This window comes from Sceloporus undulatus, chromosome 4 (assembly GCF_019175285.1).
Source record: "Sceloporus undulatus isolate JIND9_A2432 ecotype Alabama chromosome 4, SceUnd_v1.1, whole genome shotgun sequence".
NCBI lineage: Eukaryota > Metazoa > Chordata > Lepidosauria > Squamata > Phrynosomatidae > Sceloporus > Sceloporus undulatus.
The window spans coordinates 162179866-162201342 of NC_056525.1; the positions used below are offsets into that span (position 1 = coordinate 162179866).

The 21477-nt window shown below is 40.3% G+C and overlaps 1 protein-coding gene across 1 annotated transcript in view; it reads right to left on the reverse strand.

Annotated features, from left to right (window-relative positions):
* Window positions 1-21477, reverse strand: part of DROSHA (drosha ribonuclease III) — a 118099-nt gene that overhangs the window by 65051 nt on the left and 31571 nt on the right. Inside the window, 7 exon segments of the mRNA XM_042461782.1 lie at window positions 3028-3087; window positions 8406-8466; window positions 9756-9894; window positions 11406-11513; window positions 15568-15675; window positions 18551-18650; window positions 19490-19614. Coding sequence (XP_042317716.1) covers window positions 3028-3087; window positions 8406-8466; window positions 9756-9894; window positions 11406-11513; window positions 15568-15675; window positions 18551-18650; window positions 19490-19614 — 701 coding nt within the window.

The window sequence follows — 21477 nt, forward strand, 5'->3', positions numbered from 1 at the left end:
TACATTTCATCTCAAGTTCTCCATATAAAGAAAATACCAGCGTACACATACACAATGCCAACCGTGCTGAAAAACCTATGTTTTGGCATACCCATGGATGCTCATCATGGCATCATCTCATAGTAGGTTTCCTTGGTCCTCCTTGTGGAAAGACCCACAAAAACATGTCACATGTTTTCTGAAGATGCCAGCCACAGATGCTGGAGAAAGGTCAGGAATAAACTCTTGTAGAACATGGCCACAGAGCCCAAAAAACCCACAAAAACATGTCACGTGCTTTGTATTAGTAAAGACTGCCAAGGGAAGGAGATTGGGAAGCTGCTGCTTTTGCTGACACTCCCAGATCTCCCAATACATTGTTCTTGTCTATGTTCAACTGCTGAATAATCTCTAGTCTACTGGTAACTCACTTTTACAGAAATTGTGTGGCAATGGCGAGTGTTAGGGATGTAAAAAATACAGTACCATCCTTGATAAAAAAGGGTGTCTTGACATACTGTGACACACTGTTGAAAGAAATAGTCAACCAGTGCAAGGCTTTTTTTTGGGGGGGGGGCAGGAAATGCCAGCATATTGGCATTTCCTTTGCCAAATTTTCCCCCCACAGAAAACAGTGCAATTTGCACCTTGCTTACTCTTTTCTGGATGAGATATTGTTTTTGTTGCAAAAGCAAGGTACTTCCACAATGGTTTTGTTTTTTTAAAAAATGCAAACACCACCACAACCCTGTCATAACATTGTCTTAGAGCGGAGGAAACCCTTTGGTTCTTCTCAACAAAAATGAAATAAAAATGATTTAAATTCCTAATGAATACTCCCCATCTAAGACTTGCAATGCAAAATGCATGAGCAGAAATACATCCGACGAAAGCAAACAGCACAATAAAGCAACTTCTCCCTGCATATTTGCTTCCACTTAAAACACTGTTCTGGGAATAAACTATTCTTCATTGGTAAAATTCATCACTTCAAATCTCTGCTTGGAAGTGGGTTTTTAATTTCTGAATTCTACCTTTTCACTGACTCCTTACTATGGATAGAAATCATTACCCACAGTGGGAGATCTTGAACATGGGCTTGTGTGTGCTCTCCTCCCTTCCAGTATGTGGCAGAGCATAGGAATGAAACTATTTGCTTACAGTTTTAAAGCAATCATACTACCCTTGGAAAACTCAAGAACAAGGCAGGATCATAAATTACAGTTTTGTTCTGAATTCTTTCAGTTCCATCTAGAGTTTCAACATTCAGATGATGCAGGGAATGTTGTTATTATTGTGTACCTTCAAGTTGTTTCTGACTTATGGTGACACTAAGGCAGAACTATCAGGGGATTTTCTTGGCAAGTTTCTTCAGAGGAGGTTTGCCACTGTCATCCTCTGAGGCTGAGAGACTGTGACTTGCCCAAGATCATCTCCATGGCTGAGCAGGGATTCAAACCCTGCACTGCAGAGTCAGAGTCCAATGCTCAAAACACTATACCATCCTGTTTCTCATAGAGAATATTAGTTAAAAATTCAAGGTGAAGTTTTCACTCTCACCTGGTACTGAAAAGAAGGAGAGAAAAGGCCCATCATAGCTCATATATGTAATGCAAAAACTTGATTTAAAACAGTGGTGGGTAAAACATGACTTGTGGGTGGATGGGTTGTGTCCAAATCTAGAAATAATGGAAGTAACCAGAAGTTTTGAAAAAAAAAAAGCTTTCCCAAGTTTAAATGTGTTCAAGGAGTCCTAAAATGACTTCAACTGGCTAAATGTACCATCTAGAGGATTTTGGGTCTGGGAATGATTGGCCAATTTTAGATGAAAGATATGGGTAGAGCTCAAGACTTGGAGAGGAAGTGATCTGGTCCCTCATTCCTACAGGTTGTCCACTAATTGGTTTATAGTGATGTCCAAACTGCCTACTTCTGCACTTCTGTAGGAATTCTGTGCAAGTCCTTATATAGGAATTCAACCCTCTCAATACTTTCTACAGCAAACATTCAGGCCATATCTGAAAGATGGAGTGGCATATTGTTTGATTTCAGCTGTTATGGCAATTATCAGGATCATCCTGGCAAGATTCCAGTATGGTCAACTTTAGAATAGCAAATTTAGAAATCCATATGGATTTATGCCCTAAACATAAGATCCAGATTTGAATATGCTTGTTGCATTAGGAAAATTATCTATATGTCTTTTTAAATAAGCAACAGCAGACGCTTATGTAGCCTGTTTGACCAAACACTGCCACTTCATTTTCAAAAAAAGGGATTTGGAGGCAAGCAACTCTCTAAGGCAGACCTGCACAACTTGGCCATAGGTAGGGGCCAAAATTAAAATAGGCTAAACTTTTTTGGGCCGCAGATAGGTTTTAATTAAATATTAATTAATTAATAATAATTAATAATATTAATATTAGTTCCATCCTCCTCCTGCTCTGCCCAGCCCTTTCCTTAGGAGAAAGCAGGGCAGCAGAGGAACCTTGTCTGTCCTTCTCCTTCTCTGCCCAGACCTCTCCTTGGGAGAGGCCAAGCTATGGCGGAGTCTTGAGGGGCAAATGTTTGCATCTCTTCCTCCTCCATCACCTGGCCTTCTCAGGAGAAAGTCAGGTATAGGAGGAGCCTTGTAGGAAAGTTGGGCAATGGAAGACCCTTAACGTTGTTCCACGTCTTCACGGGCCACCTGAAATCCTTTGGCAGGCTACATGCGGTTCCCAAGCTGTATGTTGTGCAGGCCTGCTCTAAGGGCTTCCATACCTCTATTAAGCAGGAATAAGAGTGATCTAGCTCCCACAGATATGAAACAGTCATTAAATTACATAATATTTGGCACATTAGAAGTGATGCATAAGTGTGTGTATGTGGGTCTTGTTAAAAGCCAGAGATCTTATGTGTTTGTTATTTGAACAATAACAAAATAAAATCAGGTGGTAGAATGTACCATCATTCAACCATTAGATACCTTGATATGTACTGGATTTTATTAATGAGCTAGGCATGATTTGTCATAGAACATACATTCGGTTTGAACTTGATACGTACCTAGTTAAAAATTCAACCACTGCATCTCCCAAAAATTCCAAACGTTCATTGTGGTTAATCCTGCAAACAAAGACAAAAATTGTTAGATGTGACTCTGATACACATCAGTAACTAGTGGAACGAGGAAGGGAAAATCCAGCTGCTGGTCAATTCCTTGGGCAATAAGCAGAAAGACTTAGACTCCTGCTGTCTTCCTTCTTTAACACTGCCTCAGATGCATGACAGTGAATATTTGTGTTTCATCTGCGCAGCACTAAAACCACAGGCAGCCTGAAAGGTAATAAGGCTGATCATCATTTGGTGTCAACTTATTAACAAAAAGGGGGGAAATAATGATGTGCAATGGCATGCTGAGACCGGCTTTTCCATGCGTTGCCTCGTTGCCTTTACTCCTGATGATTTAAAGGAAATGCCTCCTCCTAGACCATATACACACTCTTTGCACTGTGCCTGTGGGGAAAAAAGAAAGCATATTGTGCAAAGTTTACACCCACTATTTCTTTCAATATTGTTACCTTCTCTATCTTTTCTTGCATTCTTAGGGGCAAAATACATGGCGGGTAAAGAGCAGCTTCCCACTGCCCCTTTGCTCACTGGGTTGGGGCTGCAGCAACCGCACACCACACCTCTAGTCCAGCCTTTTCCCAGGGCAAAAAGGAGCAGCAGAAAGCCACTACTTTTTGTACTGGGGAAAGGGCACCTTTGCTTCCATGGCAGCATTTTTTCAGTGTTTCTTTGGCACAGTGTGTATAAATGCTGCACTGTTGAAATGTCATGAATCCGATGTACGTGCTGTCAGCCATGCGGCTTCCCGGCGAAATGGGGGCATGCCCCCAGTCCTCTGGGAAGCCAGCTCTTTTTGACCATCTGTTTCATCCCTTAGTTTACATGTACATGACAGAAGGGGAATCACTGCTCAGTGTGAGAGCACACACATTTCATGGAAAGGTCCCCAGTTTCAATCACAAACATTTCCAAGTTGGACTAGGACAGATTCTTATCTAAGAGCAGCCGGATGTAATAGTGAGCTTGCTGGACCTTCAGTCTAATTTGGTCTAAGACTGCTGTAAATGTTTTGGCCTTTTGCTAGCAATGTCTTGTGTGTATGCCTGATGTGGGAGATGGAAGCTAGGTTAAAAACATGTAAAGGTCAAGAGACCTCTATCCAGGATGTGGTACACTCCATAAATAGGCAATAAAGGACAACATTTGTTGAGATGCATCACAAGTATCACAGATAGGGAAAGAGGAGGGGATGTTACAAATGCATATGCGCCTCCATTGTAAGATTCCTTTGGTGAGCTATGAAAGGGAAAGAGACATTATTATGGCTTGAGCTAATTTAGAAAAATGTTTGCATTTCTTTAGAATTGTGTGCCTTAGTTTTATAGACTTTCCTCCAGAAAAACAAGCTGGTCACAATCATCATGTCATATTGCTCTTTGACAACTAAGGGTTAAGAAAGGATGACTGAGTTGTTTACATGGAAGGAGTCTGTAAGAAGGCTAGTTTTGATGCTGGGCCTAGAAAATCACTGGCTAAGAAAGTTAGTTGGATGGAAAGTTATCTCAGCACATACACAAAGTATGCATGATTGGGCAACTTTTAGGATGCTACATTAGAGTGTAAGAGTACAGAGCTGTCATTCTGTTCAGCTCCTGGTCTGTCACAGTGGGAGACAAAGGTGCATTTATTTTAAATAAATTTAGTTTAAATTTCCTTCAGTAGATGAGGGGTGGCTCACCAGAAACCTGAACCCAAGCCTCCAGTACCCATAATGATACAGGATCAGATCTGCCATTAAGTGAGGTGTGGTGCTTGCCTCAAGTGGGCAGCAAATGGCATGCATGCAGACACGCACACACAAACACACAGAGAAGGGTCTGCAATGATGCTCCAGAGGAATTCATGTTTTCTTCTAGAATCTATATATAACTAAACATTCAACCCAGATATTCTAAAACAGCTTCACCTAAAGAGGTATGAGAAATATCCCTAATTGCTGTTTCTTTTCTGTTTTTTATTGACAAAGGGTGGGGAGGAGGTTGGAAAAAAACCTGTTTCAAGGAAGCTTTTTTTTGTGTGTGTGTGATTAGGGTCCTTTTTCTGCTCCCAGCCAATGTAATACATTGGGACAAAAAGACCTGCTGCCAATTTGCAGTAAACCATGATGTCAGGAGACAGAATTACTCTGGTTCTCAGTAGCCTAGCCCCAGGGAGAGAAGCACACTAGAAACCTTAGTGATTCCAGGAAGTACAAGCCTACATTAAACCCTTCATGTACAATGGAATTCTCATTAGAGTGAAACAATCTACCCACAACTCACTCAAAGCAAGTTGCTTTTGTTTTGCTTTTTACTCCTTTTGGATAAGGATTGTGCCAATGCTTTGCTTCATCCTTTACCCTGAACATCTCTTTTGTAAAATGAGTAAACCTCTTGAAAAGGAGAAAGAGAGCAAATTCATTGATCCCCTACACCCTCCAAAAGTGATCTCTGATGCTGAGTCCTTGAAGTATTGTAGTTAAAAGGGGACCACAGAGAAACAAGAGGGATGTTTTATCATACATAGGGAACCTCAGTATTTGCTGAAGAGTGAAATACTGAATAGCTGCTTGTCTGATGATGGGAGATGGGGAAAGGAATGGAATAAAGTATGCCAGTCGATGGAATAACCAGTTACCCCACTGCAACACCTGTACATTTTTAATTTTTTTCTAAAAAAATCTTTTGGAGGTACCATTTATATAAGCACAAATCTCTTCTTACAGAAAGTAAGAAACAGAAAGGCAATTACAAATCTCAGAAGTATAGCTTTTCCAGTCGAATTAATTAAGAATGGGAAAAGGGAAAGGAAATGAATAATTGATCAGACTAGATTGTTCTTACCCACTGGGAAGAGGGTGTAGTCCCCCCCCCAATAATCTTATGTAAAACAACAGCAACAACAAAACTTGTAATCTGTTTTACATTGCTGTAATTACACAACGTCTCAAGATAAATGCCAAGATTGGTACAGCACCAGTTAAGCCGAAACTGATTTGTGAAATAGCATGAGGGAAGACAAGAGAAAAGGCCTGCCCATTCATCCCTATAAGCCCTTGAAAGAGTTTCATTATATGGCCCCTTTTGGATGGCTACATTTCCCCCAAACATAGAGTTCCTTAGGATAAGACCAGAGCCTGAAAAAGGTATAATCACGGGAACACAGAGTTGAAAGGGATGGCAAGGATTATCCACTTCACCCCTCTGCCATGCAGGAACGTACAACCTAGGCACTCCTCAAAGATGCCCATCCAACTTTTGCTTAAAGAGTTCCAAAGAAGGAAAGTCCATGAACCTCCAACCAATTTATTCTATTGTCAAAAAATTCTTACAGTCAAGACACTTTTTTAAAACAGTATAAATCCCAAAATTGTTTCTAGTCAGGAAGGCCAATGGCTATGCCATATGGGAAATTGTGCTCCAAAAAAGTGACAGTTCCAAAACCTGGGCAGAACGTAGTGGATAAACACATGCTCTGAAGGCAGAAGCTTCAAGAAACATTGGTGGAAAGCAACAGACACAACCCAAAGAATCTTTGACTAAACGGTGGCATAACAGTATTTCAATTTATAAATAAAGACCTTCCCAAAAGAACTTGAAGACATGCCACCATGCCAGCAGACCATAGGGGATCCTATGGATCACAGAATCATAGAAACACAGAGTTGGAAGAGGTCCCATGGACCTTTGAATACAATCCCTTGCTCAGTGCAAAATCTCCAGTTACAGCATCCCCAGCAGGTAATTGTTCAAACTCTTTTTGAAGGCATCCATAGAAGGAGATTCCCACCAACTACTCTCTAGGCAATTGGTTTCAATGCCGAACTACTCTGTCAAGAAATTCCTTCTAATGTTCCATTGAAATCTACCCTCTTGTAACTTTAAAAAAATAGACCTAATGCCTACGCTCTGAGCAGCAGATAGTAAGTCTGCACCCTCCTCTTTCTAACAGACTTGAGATATTTAAAGGTGTCACTCTCTTAGTCACCCAAGTGTCAGTATCTTAGCCACCCAAGTGGAAAATTTGGGATTTTGGAACATTTCCATTTTGGAATTCCAGAAAAGGGAGACTCACCCTATAACAGCAGACAGTCTGCTTCACACATTACCTGTAGTCTACAGGGAATGTGGTCTTAGGGAGTTACAGACCCAGAATCTTCTGCTGGTAGATTCTAACCCTCTCTGAGCAGGATTCAGGTTCTGAAGCAACAAGGCCCCTTCTATGCCCATTTCATGGGAAAGCTAACCCTTCTGAATTTTGTAGACAAGGGTACCAAAGCCACCCCCGCAACTACAAATCTGGAACATCCATACAAAATGTTGTATATTTAAGTGCCTAATTCTTCTCTCTTGCATGAGGTAGAAGAATGAAGAAATTGGGTCATCAAGCCCATTGGGACTCTTAATGGAACATCCATTCACAGAATTTGCAATATACATAGATTAAAGGAGGGACACCCAGAAATACTCCTTCATCATGCAGAGCCAGCAATGAGTTTAAGTGTAAAGAGTTTAAGTGCCAATACCAATGCAACATTATCTACTGGAAGTTGCATACACATTCCCCCAACTTCTAATGAACTTCATGCTGGTCATATGAACAAGTTGCTGTTGTTGTTACTTTTACTAGAGGAAAAGGGACTTATCTAATTTACCAGGGCAAAACTGGTAATTTTCCCAGCACAGAAGGAGGGAGGCAATTTCAGTGCAATAACTGGGGTGGTGGTGATGCTGTGTTTTCTGCCACCCAAGACTGTGTTTTCAATACACAGGTATAGTGCACATGTAGTTCCTTGCATATTATGCATTGCAAATCACGGAGCAAGTTCAGAAGCACACAGTATTTCTCAGGTCTCATCCAGCTGGACATCCTCTTTCCCCTGCTGATTCTATGAATGGTTAAATACTGTATAACCACAAACCCACAGTTTACAAGCCCACTATCAAACTCTGGTTTCAAATACCAGTTAAAATAGATTCACACAGATGCTGACCTAACATAAAATCATATTTAAAGCTACCAAGCACAGAGAGAATGTATGTAGTAAATAAATGCAAGCAACACATGTTTTTAAACAAACAAAGGCAGGAAAAATATTCATTGTTGTGACTGTCTTAACTGCAAGCCATGGTTTGCAAAGAACCACATTTACTTTTGTCTCTGGGGCAATTCATAATTCCTCAGTCTTTCACATTACAGTATCTTGCTGCATTGCAGTCTTAAGCATTCTCTGGACCAAAGCATCCATAGAGCCATACTGTGATTTCAATTCCACCACCATCATGAATGTGCAGTCCACCCTTCACAACCAACACATTAAGTTATTTCTGTACCTTGAAGGGGTTGGATCATCTTGTCCAAGACGTGACATAATATTGATCAAGGTGTTTATGCCTGGGAAATACAAACAATATTAAAAATCAACCAAATGTGAACTGATCTATTGAACGACTTCCATTCTACACTGAAGTTTTTTCCATTACAATCCATTATACCTCGCTGTTGTCCAAGATACAGCTGGCTTATCAAGTTTATGACCTAGCTTGATATATCACCACTGCTATTCAGCGCCTCTGCTCTCGGCCATGTCTGTGGAGCTATGGAACAACTATCTGGCTACAGTTTTCCTATCTCAGTCCTGCCATTATTCACCTTTTCTAGGTTCTTTTTTATTTTTTTATTTTTCTATTTTTCTGTGCAAGGTCTTTATTAAATTATTTTAACATATATACAATGTTGCATATGCCCCATTCCCTGCTCTCCCCTCCCCCATGATTTGAAAGAGTTAAGGATCAATACATTGTTTGCAATTAATACCTAACATTCGATACGTGGGATTCAATTACATTATTGACTTCACTGTACTCCGTATTCCCTTTAACCTTCTCACGCAGGATTTTCCAACCCAAATTCCAAGCTTCTACTTTCCTTTCTCCAGTATATTTTAATCTTCTATCTCTAATAATATCAAACAACAGGTTATCTGCCAAATACTTATCTACCTTGGCAAAGTTCCAGTTTTTTACTTTCTTTTCATCCTGATGCTATCACATTATATTATTCTTCAAATTTAAAGTTATATAATTCTCTTTGCTCAAATGAACATCCTTGCCTATAATTTTATTAATCTCTTTTTATCACTTCACCCCCAAACTCCTGAAGACACGGACAATCCCACCACATATGCATGTAAAAACCCTTGGATCCACCGCAGTGCTAACATTTAGCTGATAGATTTTTATTGAAAAGTGCTATTTGAGAAGGGGTCCTGTACCATCGCCTTATTAATTTCATCTGTTGCTCTTTTATTCTAGTGTGCTTGTTTCTCTTAACCTCTTGTATCCACAACTGTATATCTTTGCTTGTTAAATTTAGATATTTTTCCCAAACTCCTTTCAAAATGTCTACGATTTTAAACTGATGCTCTAATATTACCCTATATATAAATCCAAAAATACCTTTGCCTTCAATTAGCATCTTTTTGATGATCTTCTCTAATGGTGTTACATTATTTCCCCTCATATTTTAACTACTAGTATATACTTTAACAGTTGAAGTCCAAGAACTCTGCCTGCTCAGCTAGCCACCTCTTCGTCAAAGGGATTCAGATCAATAGAAAGCAGCATGTGAAACACTGTCCATGTTTTTAATCATGGTATCATCAGGAAGGATACTACAAATACCTTTTTTCCTCATATGCATGTGATGGACTTTTCTGTCTCCATATTTGGGTTGCCGGATCCCACAGTTTGATAAGGAATTTCTGGCATGGTCTGGATTCATCCCAAAGTTTAAGTGATGACTTGGATGAGTCATTGCAAGCTAAAACATAGAATCCAAAAGTAGTAATAAACTCAGAAACATGTCTTGTTCATTCAAATACTGTGATGTTTTAACTAAGACAGCTGCCATGAAATTCCACAAGAAGTTCAGCCAAGCAGAGTGTTGTAATGAGCAACATCAGCACCCAGTTTTGATAACTGATCAGAATTTTTACCTGTCATGGGGCTCTACTTCGACAAATGTTTCCAAGGCTCCAAACAGCGATTCACAAATTGTTTCAAGTTGAGTTGCATTAATCTCACTCTCATTGGTGTTATACTTTAGGGCCCTTTGCGACACACAGTTGTATTTCCTGCTGTAATACCTGCCTGTGCTTCCAGTAACTTCTGTTTGGGATACTATTGCTGCAACCAGTTGTCTCCTGACTCCTGGACCAGAATTTGACATTTTTAGACTAAATCACCCAGAATCTCCTAGCCAACCTGGCCATGATGAATAGGGGATTGTGGTATCAGTAGCCCCAAAATGTAACTTTTCCAGAATCTGGGACACACCAGTACCATGTGTCCCAATCAGCACCACATGTTCTGTTTTACTTCAGCTTTTCCTCCTCTAATAACTTTGTCTATCTCTTCTTTTATATCTCTCTCTATCTTCCTCAACCTCTTCTCCCACTCTGAATATTTTACTCTTATTAATTTACTCCCCAATCCACCAGCCCTTAGTTATTTTTCTATCTGCATTTTAAAATATTTTTTAAAAACTCAGTGGTATTTCAGTATTAGTTTGCATTTTATACAATAACATTTTGTGTATTTACTCTGTTCCTATCTTTATGTATCTTTACCTATTATCTGCTTTAATTTCCTTGTGAGCCATCTTGGGAAAAAGAGGGGATGTCAACCAAAGGAACAGATAAACAAAATGCAACACTCACAACAACCTGAAAACAAAGGCTCAAAATCACCCAGTGAGTTTTTTGGTTCAGTGTGTTCTTGAACCAGGAGCTGCCTAATCACAGTACAGTATTCTGACATGACATTCCCTCTCGTATGCTCAACTGGCCCACTCTACATGCTCTGTGACTACTAAGGTTGACCATGAACTTCAAATGCTTTCAGCTACAGAGACTTTTCCTGATTCCCTGACTGTGTTAGTCTCCATCTCAGACACAGGCTTTTCAGTATCCCAGCTCTAGGCTGATACAGATGTATGAAAATATCCATCCTTTCCATCTATCACAACACAGCTTGGGTCTTTCAAGTACAATAAGCCATCTATAGACATAGATTCTGCATCTACGAATTCAACCATCCATGGCTTGCAAATACCCCCCCTTCCTGCAAAAATAAAATAATAAAGAAAAAGAAAAAGAAAAATTGAAAAAGTAAAAAAAAATGATGATTTTGCAATTTTATATGACATACACCATTTTGGTACTCCATTGTATACAATGGGACTTGAGCATCCATGGAGAGGAGGGTCCTAGAACCAAACTCAAGTGGATACCAACAGTATTACAAATGCTATGGAACTCAGTACTGGCTTACCTGCAACAAACACCGGTCTTTAAATATATAGCCAATCAGTTTATCCAAATGCATGAGGCATTGATGGTAACGAATGTGGTGAGTTAGGACAGGAAGCATCATTGCATGCTAGGGACAGAGAGATTGTTATTCATTGTTGTTTTTATTTGCACATTACTTCACATTTACAACACATATTTCAGGCATTCAAAGTGCTTCCCACACATTGGGGTAGGAATCTCAGGCTGTCCAAATGTTTAAAACTACATTTCCAGACAGCACAGTTACTAGCAAAACACGACAAGAATTTTCAAAGTAGCCATGCTATTTTTTGCAGCATAAAAAGAAGGAAGGGAGGAGGAGGAGAAAAAAGGGAATGTAGCACCATCTTCAAGACTAACTGGTTTTTATTTTAGCATGAACATTCATGGCTATAAACTCACTTCTTATAAAACGTATTTATAAACAGCTCCTACAACTGTATAAATACATTTTGTACCCAAGGATTTAATATCATTCTGTACTGCATTTGAAGAAATGGGTTTATAACTACAGGGGTTGTAGTCCACAATGTTCAGATGGCCAAACTGCCCACACCTGACATACTATTAATCCTGGGATGGAAACTGTGGAGGGAGTGGGACCATTTTTCACTTCTGCTCCTCACCAACAGGCCTCACAAGCACACTTGATGTGACCGGAAGGGACAATGCATTACCTCCATTTTATTTTGAGACAATTATTTGTTTTTTCCCACTGTTTTAGTGTTGTGGGGGGAACTGGAGGAAAAATGGCTATTTTGTAGTGGGTTTGAATCATTTTGAGATTTTCATGGCTGAATTTTTTTTTAAGGAGAATCTCAGGGCTGTACTTTGGGGCCTGGGAAGTGCATGCAGCCCATGCACTTTGTCCACCCCTGCAGTAAACCTGATAAATATCCTGTAAGAGAGTCCACAGCTATAATCCCCATATTATAGACTAGGGTCAAGACCTACAGATCAGTTGCTTATTCCAAGGTCAGCTAGTAATTTGATTGCTAACGGAAACTTTGAAGAGAGGCAGTTCACAATTCATACCTTTAGCTACTTAAATTATACTGTCTCTCAATAAACAACTGCTGAATAAATATGTATTGCTTCTGTGATATATGACAACAGCAGCAAAAATGTTGTTTGCTCAAACTTGTAAATAGACTGACGCACTGACTATGGAAGAATGAATTGCTGAAGTCACCACCTTAGCTGAAATGGCCAAATTAACATGGGTTTTACAGGATAAGCTAATTGAAGATTTTTGAAAGATTACATATAGGTGATAGATTTTTTTTTGAGCAATAAGTAATCAAACAATGTAACATATGTCGGGTTGTTTTTAGTAATTTTAGTGGGGTTATTTAGTTGGATCTGTAATGGTAGAATGATATATTTTTTCCCTTTTCTTCCCCATTACTGTTAGAAGGGGGGGGGGTGTCAGATCCCTAGTCAATTGTAAGGGATGATGAGAATTTCAGTCCAGCAACATCTATAGGGCCACACATTCCCCAGTCCTGCTCCACAATGTGAAAGTATGTGCATCAACAATCTAAAAAAGGTCAAAACGAAACATTGCTCATCAGTCTATTTAAATATTATGGACCACCAAATAGAGAACCTGTGGCCCTCCACATGGCACTTGACTCCAGTGCCTGCTTTCCTGAGCAAGCACAGTCAGTGCTCATGGATTATGCGAACTACTTTCTAACATCTGTAGAGCCACAGGGTCTCCATCTCTGAGAAGTGATTTGTTTCAGCTCTTCCAGTTGAACAAATTATCAGGCATACGCTGGACCTGCCCAGTGTATTTTGAATTGGTAAATGGTATTTCAAACATTTTTGTTTGGATAACAAGGAGCTGATCCACTTGCATCACAGGTACAATATCTGTACACAGAAAATTCTGAGAGACTTGTAAGCACTGGCTGCGCTGGGCCAAAAGATGCAAGATCCCCTTGCAGTTTCATATACTCCACTGCACTGACAGAGTCTGTGCCACTGACAATTTCTAGATTAGGGAAAGAGAGTAAGCTAGAGTTTGCAAAAGGTTTTGAAGAAGAGGCTGAACTACAGCCCACAGAATTTCCCAGCCAATGTATCTAAGGTTTATACAGTCTGGGGAAATCTGGAAGCTTTCATTTGAAAAAGGAACTTCCCCAAGCTCCAGAGAAAAGTAGACTCTGTGACTTCCTCTGGAGATTTTCCATGCATGGGGTCTACCCTTGTTGGAGACACAGATCATGCCCCAGGAATTTTGTTCACAATATATGAACATAGGTTGATTTAAAATCATTAAACTGAAGCTATTACAGTATTGAAGCAATCTATTCCACTAGGCTTTGGAGAAAAATAGCAAGCCAGTAATTTTAAACCACTCTGCATTAAACTTGCCCACAGCCTTGATAAACACTCACTCAATTTTGCCACTCTTTAATGTGGTAGAAAGCAAAAGTGAAAAACACCAATAGCAAGCTTTCATTAAAAGAGAGACAGAGACAGAGAGAGTCAGAGAGAGAGAGAGACTCTCTTTCCTTCTGACATCTCTTTGGGGAGATATATCTACCGTATTTTCCGGCATATAAGACGACTGGGCGTATAAGACGACCCCAACTTTTCCAGTTAAAATATAGAGTTTGGGATATACTCACTGTATAAGACTACCCCTCTTCCAATGCACACCAAATAAAAAAAAATTAAAATCAGATTTGATTTCAATATGGTAATTTTAATTCAAATGACATGCAGGTACTTAGCAGGAAACCTTGTTGTACACAAAGCCTGCTTGGATTGGTCAGCTCTCCCTGCCTGCCCAGCCCTCCCTGTCTCCAAGACTATCAGAGTGGTAGCTGCTTTCATATGATTGCCGCATAAGGTAGGGATGCGGCTGCAGCCGTTTTTGAGCCCCCTCCACCATATGCAGCGACCGCAGAGTCTCCAGTCTGGCTCAGAAGTTTCAGCACCTGCCCTATAAGATGACACCCAGCGTATAAGACGACCCCCAACTTTTGAGAAGATTTTCCTGGGTTAAAAAGTAGTCTTATACGCCAGAAAATACAGTATATCTATATATCTGAAAGACAATTGATTCTGCTATATAGCATAGCCCTTGCTCTCTGGCACTTTGCTGCCATTCCACAGTAAAGAAGGGGGGGAAACCCAATCCCATCTAACTAGATAAACCACAAAGGCTTTTGAGGCTGTGCACATTTCTGTTTATAAGTGTTAAAAGACAGAAATATGCTGTTTGACTTGGATTCTCTATTAGTACACTTATTCTAGAAACACAAAAGCTATGAGGAAAATATCTAGGGAGGGGGAGAAATGCATCTATATGAATTCCAGCTGATTTGCCTCAGTCTCAAAACAACTAAAGAATCACAAAGTAACAAGATGGATAAAATGAAGTGTACTAATAGTCCCCCTTGTTCCATCATCCATGCAAGCTTTTCCTCAGTGTTGCTAAGGGCTGGTCAACATGTTGATTGCTCTATGAACATTGCCTCTCTCGTTGATTATGTACATGTTTCTACCCACCCCTGGTCACCTATTAAATCAGGGACAAATCTATGTCCTCTTTTGATTTTGATTTTTAAAGTTTTTTTAAACAAATATATGCATGATTTTCAAACTACATGCAATGCTTTGAATACATTCTCCCCAGCCACTGACTAAAGTGTATTTAAGCAATGTTTATGCACATATGAAATGTGAACAATTTTAGCATACTTTCAAATGCACACTCCTCCCTGCCCACTCCCCACAGCCATACACCAGTGTAAATGTTTCAGAACCTGCAAACCCTGCAAAGTCGGTTGAAAAGAGAGACAAAAAGAGAAATCTGCCTAAACAGGTTCCTGTGCATCCTTAATTCTCACCTTTCATCCGGCATACTTCCAAGTAGAAGACAAGAATTGTAAGGACTACTTTCAGAGCCAGATTTTAGTAGACATTTTGGGATTTGGAGAAGATAGAGGCTCTGCCTCAAACCATTAATGCCTGTTCTATCCATTTCCTACAGGTTTTAATGTGTGTGCATGTGCCTTCAAGTTGCTTTTCAACTTATGGTGTCCCCATGAATGTTACTTTCTAAACATATGTCCAAAAATGGGTCTTCTTCATTCACTAGCAATACAGAAAGGGATTCATCTCACCTGACAAACATCTGAGCGAATGCCAGTTTTCCAGAACCCTTGGCTGCTCAGTTCAACAGTCACTTCACGCCTCATGGTGTTTTTCTGCCTGATCTTCTGCAATGCTTCCTTTAAAAAGAAAAGAAATGCTACTTTGCTGAAGAGTAGAGAGGAGGGGTGGAGAACAAGTAACCTCCCAGATGTTGTTGCTGTTGTTGTGTGCATTCAATGTCATTTCAGACTTATGGTGACCTTAAGGTAACTGTATCATAGGGTTTTCTTGGCTAAATTTATGCTCAGGAGGTTTGCCATTACATTCCTCTGAGGCTGTCCAAGATCACTCAGTGGGTTTCCAAGATTGAGCCTCTCAAACTGCTACATCATACTGGCTCTTTCCCTGACATCATTGAATTGCAAGTCTTATCATCCTATACCATTTTCTGTCAAAGGCAGGACTAATGTTGAGTTGCTTTTCACTAGCAGCTGGAGGGCCACACATACCATACTCCTGATACAGAGGAAAGAACACATAGAAGACTCACCAGATATATCAGTATCTTTCACCTGCTTTTTGGAGTTTCATAATAAAACATACAGTTCAACCAGAGAAGAGGAAAATCCCCCCAGAAGCTAATTCTATAACAGAATACAACAATACATGACATTACAGAGAAGAACCATGCTTACAACACTAGCCTTCCTGGGACCTCCAAATAGAACATAATAAAATGCGAGAACCAAAAAGGGCTACTAAAGATCCTTGCGAACTGGGACTGGATGAATAAAAGGAACCCATCTTCCTCCAGAGGAAAAGAGCAACAAATCATGTAGAAATTCAAAGACTAATATATTTTACATGGCATAAGCTTTTGCAGACTGCAGTCCACCTTTAAGGTATGTCAGGATTATCACCATATTGTAGATGGGCACCTGAGAGAGAAGCTAGCTGATTCACACTAGAGCTGGCATTTAAACCAGAGAAATGTTCACAAGAAAACCAATCAGCCCAAGTGATAAAATCTGGAAACAGAGATCTATGTTGTAGTAAGTGATAAATGTCAAAGTAGCTCTCTCTCCTTTTGCCACAAAATGTAATCACCCGCAGCCCTATCTGCTATAATTTTAGCAATAACTCATCCATTATTCTCTAGAGAGAAATCTTTTTTTTAATAAAAAAGTTCTCATCTTCATTTGTTCTCCACTGCAGCAATGAAAGGCTTCACTAAAGTTAAAGATAGTCTGTTCCAATGCGGGCAGGGGGGAGGAATCATCCTTTTTCAAAATGATAGCTTGGGGGTTTTAGCACTGCATTACAGACGGGGAAAAAAAGCCCAGGTAATTTTTGGGATTTAGGTCACAGACTGACAAACACTTACTTAAGAATGTGTCCCATTGACAGTCCCAAATACTTAATTCTGAGCAAACAGTCACAGATTATACTGTGAAGAAAGCTAGAAATAAGAGCTGGAATCAACTTGAGGGTTTACACTAGCATAACTGGAACATACACAAATGAAGTGTTTTTTTCTGACAGGGTACTCAGTACCAACTAATGCAACACTTTTCTCAAGCTGTGCAAACAAATGCTGGATAGCATTCAAGTGAAACTCTACCTCTGAACCAAACAGCTACATACTATATATCCCAAATCTGGACAAATTGGCTCTGAAGAAACACACAGCTCTTGACTAGGATCACAGCTTGTATCAGGCTGAAACACATAGAGTGGTTCCAGTTATTTTCTCTTGCTTACAGAATGGCTTTCAACTGCAGAAGGTGGGTGCATGGGGGGGGGGTTCAACATAGAATATGAGGGAAGAGGAAAATACCATTACATGAATGGAAGATGTCTATTCACACAGCACTAGATTTCAAATGAACAAGCAAAGGAAATGCCTTATTGCATCAGATTAATCCAGCATTGTTTGCAAGAAACGCACTGGAAGTTGGCCACTGTTCAACCAGTTCATCATAGTCTAACTTCTATACATCTTTGGTATCAAAACCAGAGCTTGGGAAAGTTATTGGCTGAGGACACTGGGAGCTGTAGTCCAAAAAGTAATCTCCCCCCAAGTTTTGATCAAAACAGAATTCTGTGTATTTCAAATCATCCCATTGTTAATATGGAGTAGACCAATGTAAACAAACAAAACATACCATATTTTCTGGCGTATAAGATGACTTTTTAACCCTTTTAAATCTTGTCAAAAGTCGGGGGTCGTCTTATACGCCGGGTTAAGCCCTGCCTGCTCAGGCTCCAAGAGAGCCCCGTATCCCCGCGCGCGCACCTGGTCTGTTCCGCGGCCTGGCATGTTCACTGCCAGCCTCCTCCTGCCTTCCAAGCCTCCCAGGATCCTCTGAAGCCGGTGCACGCCCAGCCTGCTGCCGCCTTCCCAGGCCTCCACAGAGGCCACAAGGAAGCTCTGCGGCCTGGCGCGTTCACCGCCGTCCTCTTCCCGCCTTCCAGGCCTCCTGAGGCCCTCTGAAGCTGGCGCACGCCTGGCCTGCTGCTGCCTTCCCAGGCCTCCACAGAGGCCACAAGGGAACCCCACGGCCTGGCGCGAGCACCCGGCCTGTTCTGCGGCCTGGTGTATTCGCCGCCGGCCTCCTCCCGCCTTCCAGGCCTTCACAGAGGCCCCTTGAAGCCGGTGCGCGCCTGGCCTGTTCCCAGATTCCCAGGCCTCCATATTGGAAGAGGGGTAGTCTTATACGGCGAGTATATCCCAAACTCTGTATTTTAAATGGAAAAGGTTGGGGGTCGTCTTATATGCCCGATTGTCTTATACGCTGGAAAATACAGTACCTGGAGGTCCACATAGCCCTGGGTGATAAATGAAACATCATTTAAACTTTGTGTCATTTCCAAAGAGCTGGGTCCATATTTCCTAACATCGTCTTCATTTAAAAGTTCAGTATTTGACTTCATTAGCAAATTAGCAATATTTTTTTTTAAAAAGCATCAAATTCAAAGACATAAGTGAACCCAGATTAAATTGCTACGTACCTCTCTTTGCACCAGTTTCTGCTTATCTGCCTGTTTCACTTTGGGACTATTAGCCAGCAGGTGACGTAATTTCACATAACTTTTCCAGAGTTTTTGGTACCTAACAAGGAGGAAAGAAGTGGGAGACAGCGAAGGGAGGAGAGAATTGGTTCAGTAATGACATCTCAGTGCATGATCTGTTTTGTCGAGAACATCAGTTGTTGAGCAATTCCATATGAAAACAAGCCTTGATACAGACAGCAGAGCAATCCTTCTCCCATACCAAAATCAATTATATCTGGGGTGGGGACCCTTCCATACATTCTTGTATTCCATTTCTTGTCTGTCCCAGCCAGCGTAGCCCATGATCAAGGATGAAGGGAGCCAATGGATTCCCAGAGGTCTCTCTTTTCTGATTGACTATATTCCCAAAGAAACTGTATCCAAGTTACTTGAATTCCATCATGTTAGTGTTGAATTCATATTTCTTTTGCTCTTCCTCAACATATATACAGTAAGCTATGGTTGCCTCCATGCTGGAACTAACTGTATCTATTGAATTTGGTAACTGCAAAAGATAGATACATTTCTGTTGCTGGTTTTGTGTGTATGTGGGGGAGTGGGGTAATAATTGACCCAAAGGAGCAAATTTCTTCAGGTCTGGGACAGAAAAAGTTTGAGACTCCAGTGTGTTTGTGTGTATTGGGGGGGGGGGGGGGGAACCAACACATTTTCCCATTCCTTATTTCAGGCACATTTCTTTTAAAGTCAGCTGTGGACTACCTAGAAGGGTAAAATGAATATATTTTCAATATTTTCATTATGTGATCCAGAGAAATAAACCAAAAGTGTGCATTCATAATCACTTTAGCAAAACTGGATACTTCTGCACCAAAGCATCAACAACAAGGCTGGTTTAAGCTTAGGCTTTTAACCTCAGATTTGACAATAATAGCTTACTGTGGGTCTCCAGCATAACTGAGCTGTGCAGGTCGTATCCCGAAGTGGACAATAATGGGGAAAGTAATCACATCAGGGTTGAACTGCTCACGATCCAACTGATCAATACGAACTGAGCTGGGTTTCTAGAGTAAGAGGAGAGGAAAAAAACAAAGAGTTAAATTGAATTAACAACAACTCTGTGGAAAGGTTTCTGTCAATTATATAGTTGTAGGTATGTCCAACTCCCTGAAAAAAGTAACATCTTCATATGGGAAGAGCTAATATGGAATGGAAGGAGGCAAAGTCTAACTTCAATTGTGTTTTCTTCCTATGGCAAATGAGTCTGTTTTAATCTGTACTGATTTCTAAATACGTTGTTAGCTTGAATCTCCTTATTGAGAGAAAGGCTGGATATGAATGAATGAACAAACAACTGAATGAAAAGAAGGGGAAGGGGACAAAGATGAAGAAGAAGAATCTTGTTGAAAGGATAGCACTATCGGATTATAGGCTGCCTCTCCCTTATCCAGAATTCCAAAATGTGAAATACTCCAAAATCGATATTTTTTCATTGGTGGCTAAGATACTGATGCCTTTGTTTTCTGATTATTCAACATACACAAACTTTAGTTTCATATGCAAAATTATTTAAAATATTGTGTAGAAAATTACCTTCAGAATAGTTATCTAAGGTGTATATGTAACATAAATGAACTTTGTGTTTAGATGTGGCACACCTCTGCAAGATATATTATTAATTATATGGAAATAATTTCATTCTGAAAAAAATCTGAAATAAAAACTCTTCTGGTCCCACACATTTTGGATAAGGGAAACTCAGCTTGTACTTCATCAAGTGTCACCACCAGTAGCCTTTCCAGAAGCTGGAGATGAGGTGGAAAGCAGAGCCTTTCAAAGACTACATAATCCTGTCCTCTGCTTCTCTCCCTATTCACTTTTCCTTTTTTTATCATGTCTTTTTAAACTGGAAGCCTATGGGGTGGGAGAGCCAGTGTGGTGTAGTGGTTTCAGTGATGGACTAGGGATGCTGCCACATTGCAGAATTAATGCAATTTGACACTGGTTTAACTGCCATGGCTCCATCCTATGGAATCCTGCAATTTGCAGTTTGTTGTGGCACCAGAGCTCTCTGACAGAGAGGGCTAAATATCCCATAAAACCACAAATCCAAGAATTCTATATGTTTGAGCCATGGCAGTTACAGCTGCATCAAATTGGGAGACTGGGGTTCAAATCTTCACTTAGCCATAGATACTCACTGAATGGCCTTGAGCATATCACACTGTCCTAGCCTCAGAGGAAAACAAAAAACAAACTCCACCTGAAAACCCCATGATAGGTTTGCTTTAGGGTCACCAAAAGCTAGCAAAAACTTGCAAGCACAGGTGCAGTGGCATCACTAGGGTTGGCGTCACCCGGTGCAGTAACTCAAGGTGTCAGCCTGTCTCACTGACTTCTTAGTAGTGGTTTTTGTACTGTTATTCATAAATTATAATTCCTATAGATCACTGAATGTAAGGGCAATAGCTGTAACATAAAACAAAATTAGCAAAATTAAAATTATCCCTTTAAATTACAGTGTCATACACACAGCCTAAAGGTATTTACATGTACATAGTTTCATGTGGGTGAAGCAAAACATTTGGTAAGGCTTTGTGTTTTTAAAGAAATTTTTGAAAAAATAAATTTTAATTAAAAAATTTAAATTAAAAATATTAAAAACAAACAAACACCTGGGGCCTCTTCTTTCTCCTTCCACTGAGCCTCACCCCACTTACAACATCTCTTCAACTTTTAAAGGGACGTAGGAGAACACCACAGCCTGTTTCTGCCAAAAGGCAGATGTTTAGGAAGCAGTGGTGTCAACACCCCCTTAGGGTTTCACCTGGTGAGGTCCAAACCCCCTGCACCTCCCTAGTGATGCCCCTGGCATGTGAAGAAAGAGCTGGGCAAGCCTGGTTAATTATTATTATTATTATTATTAC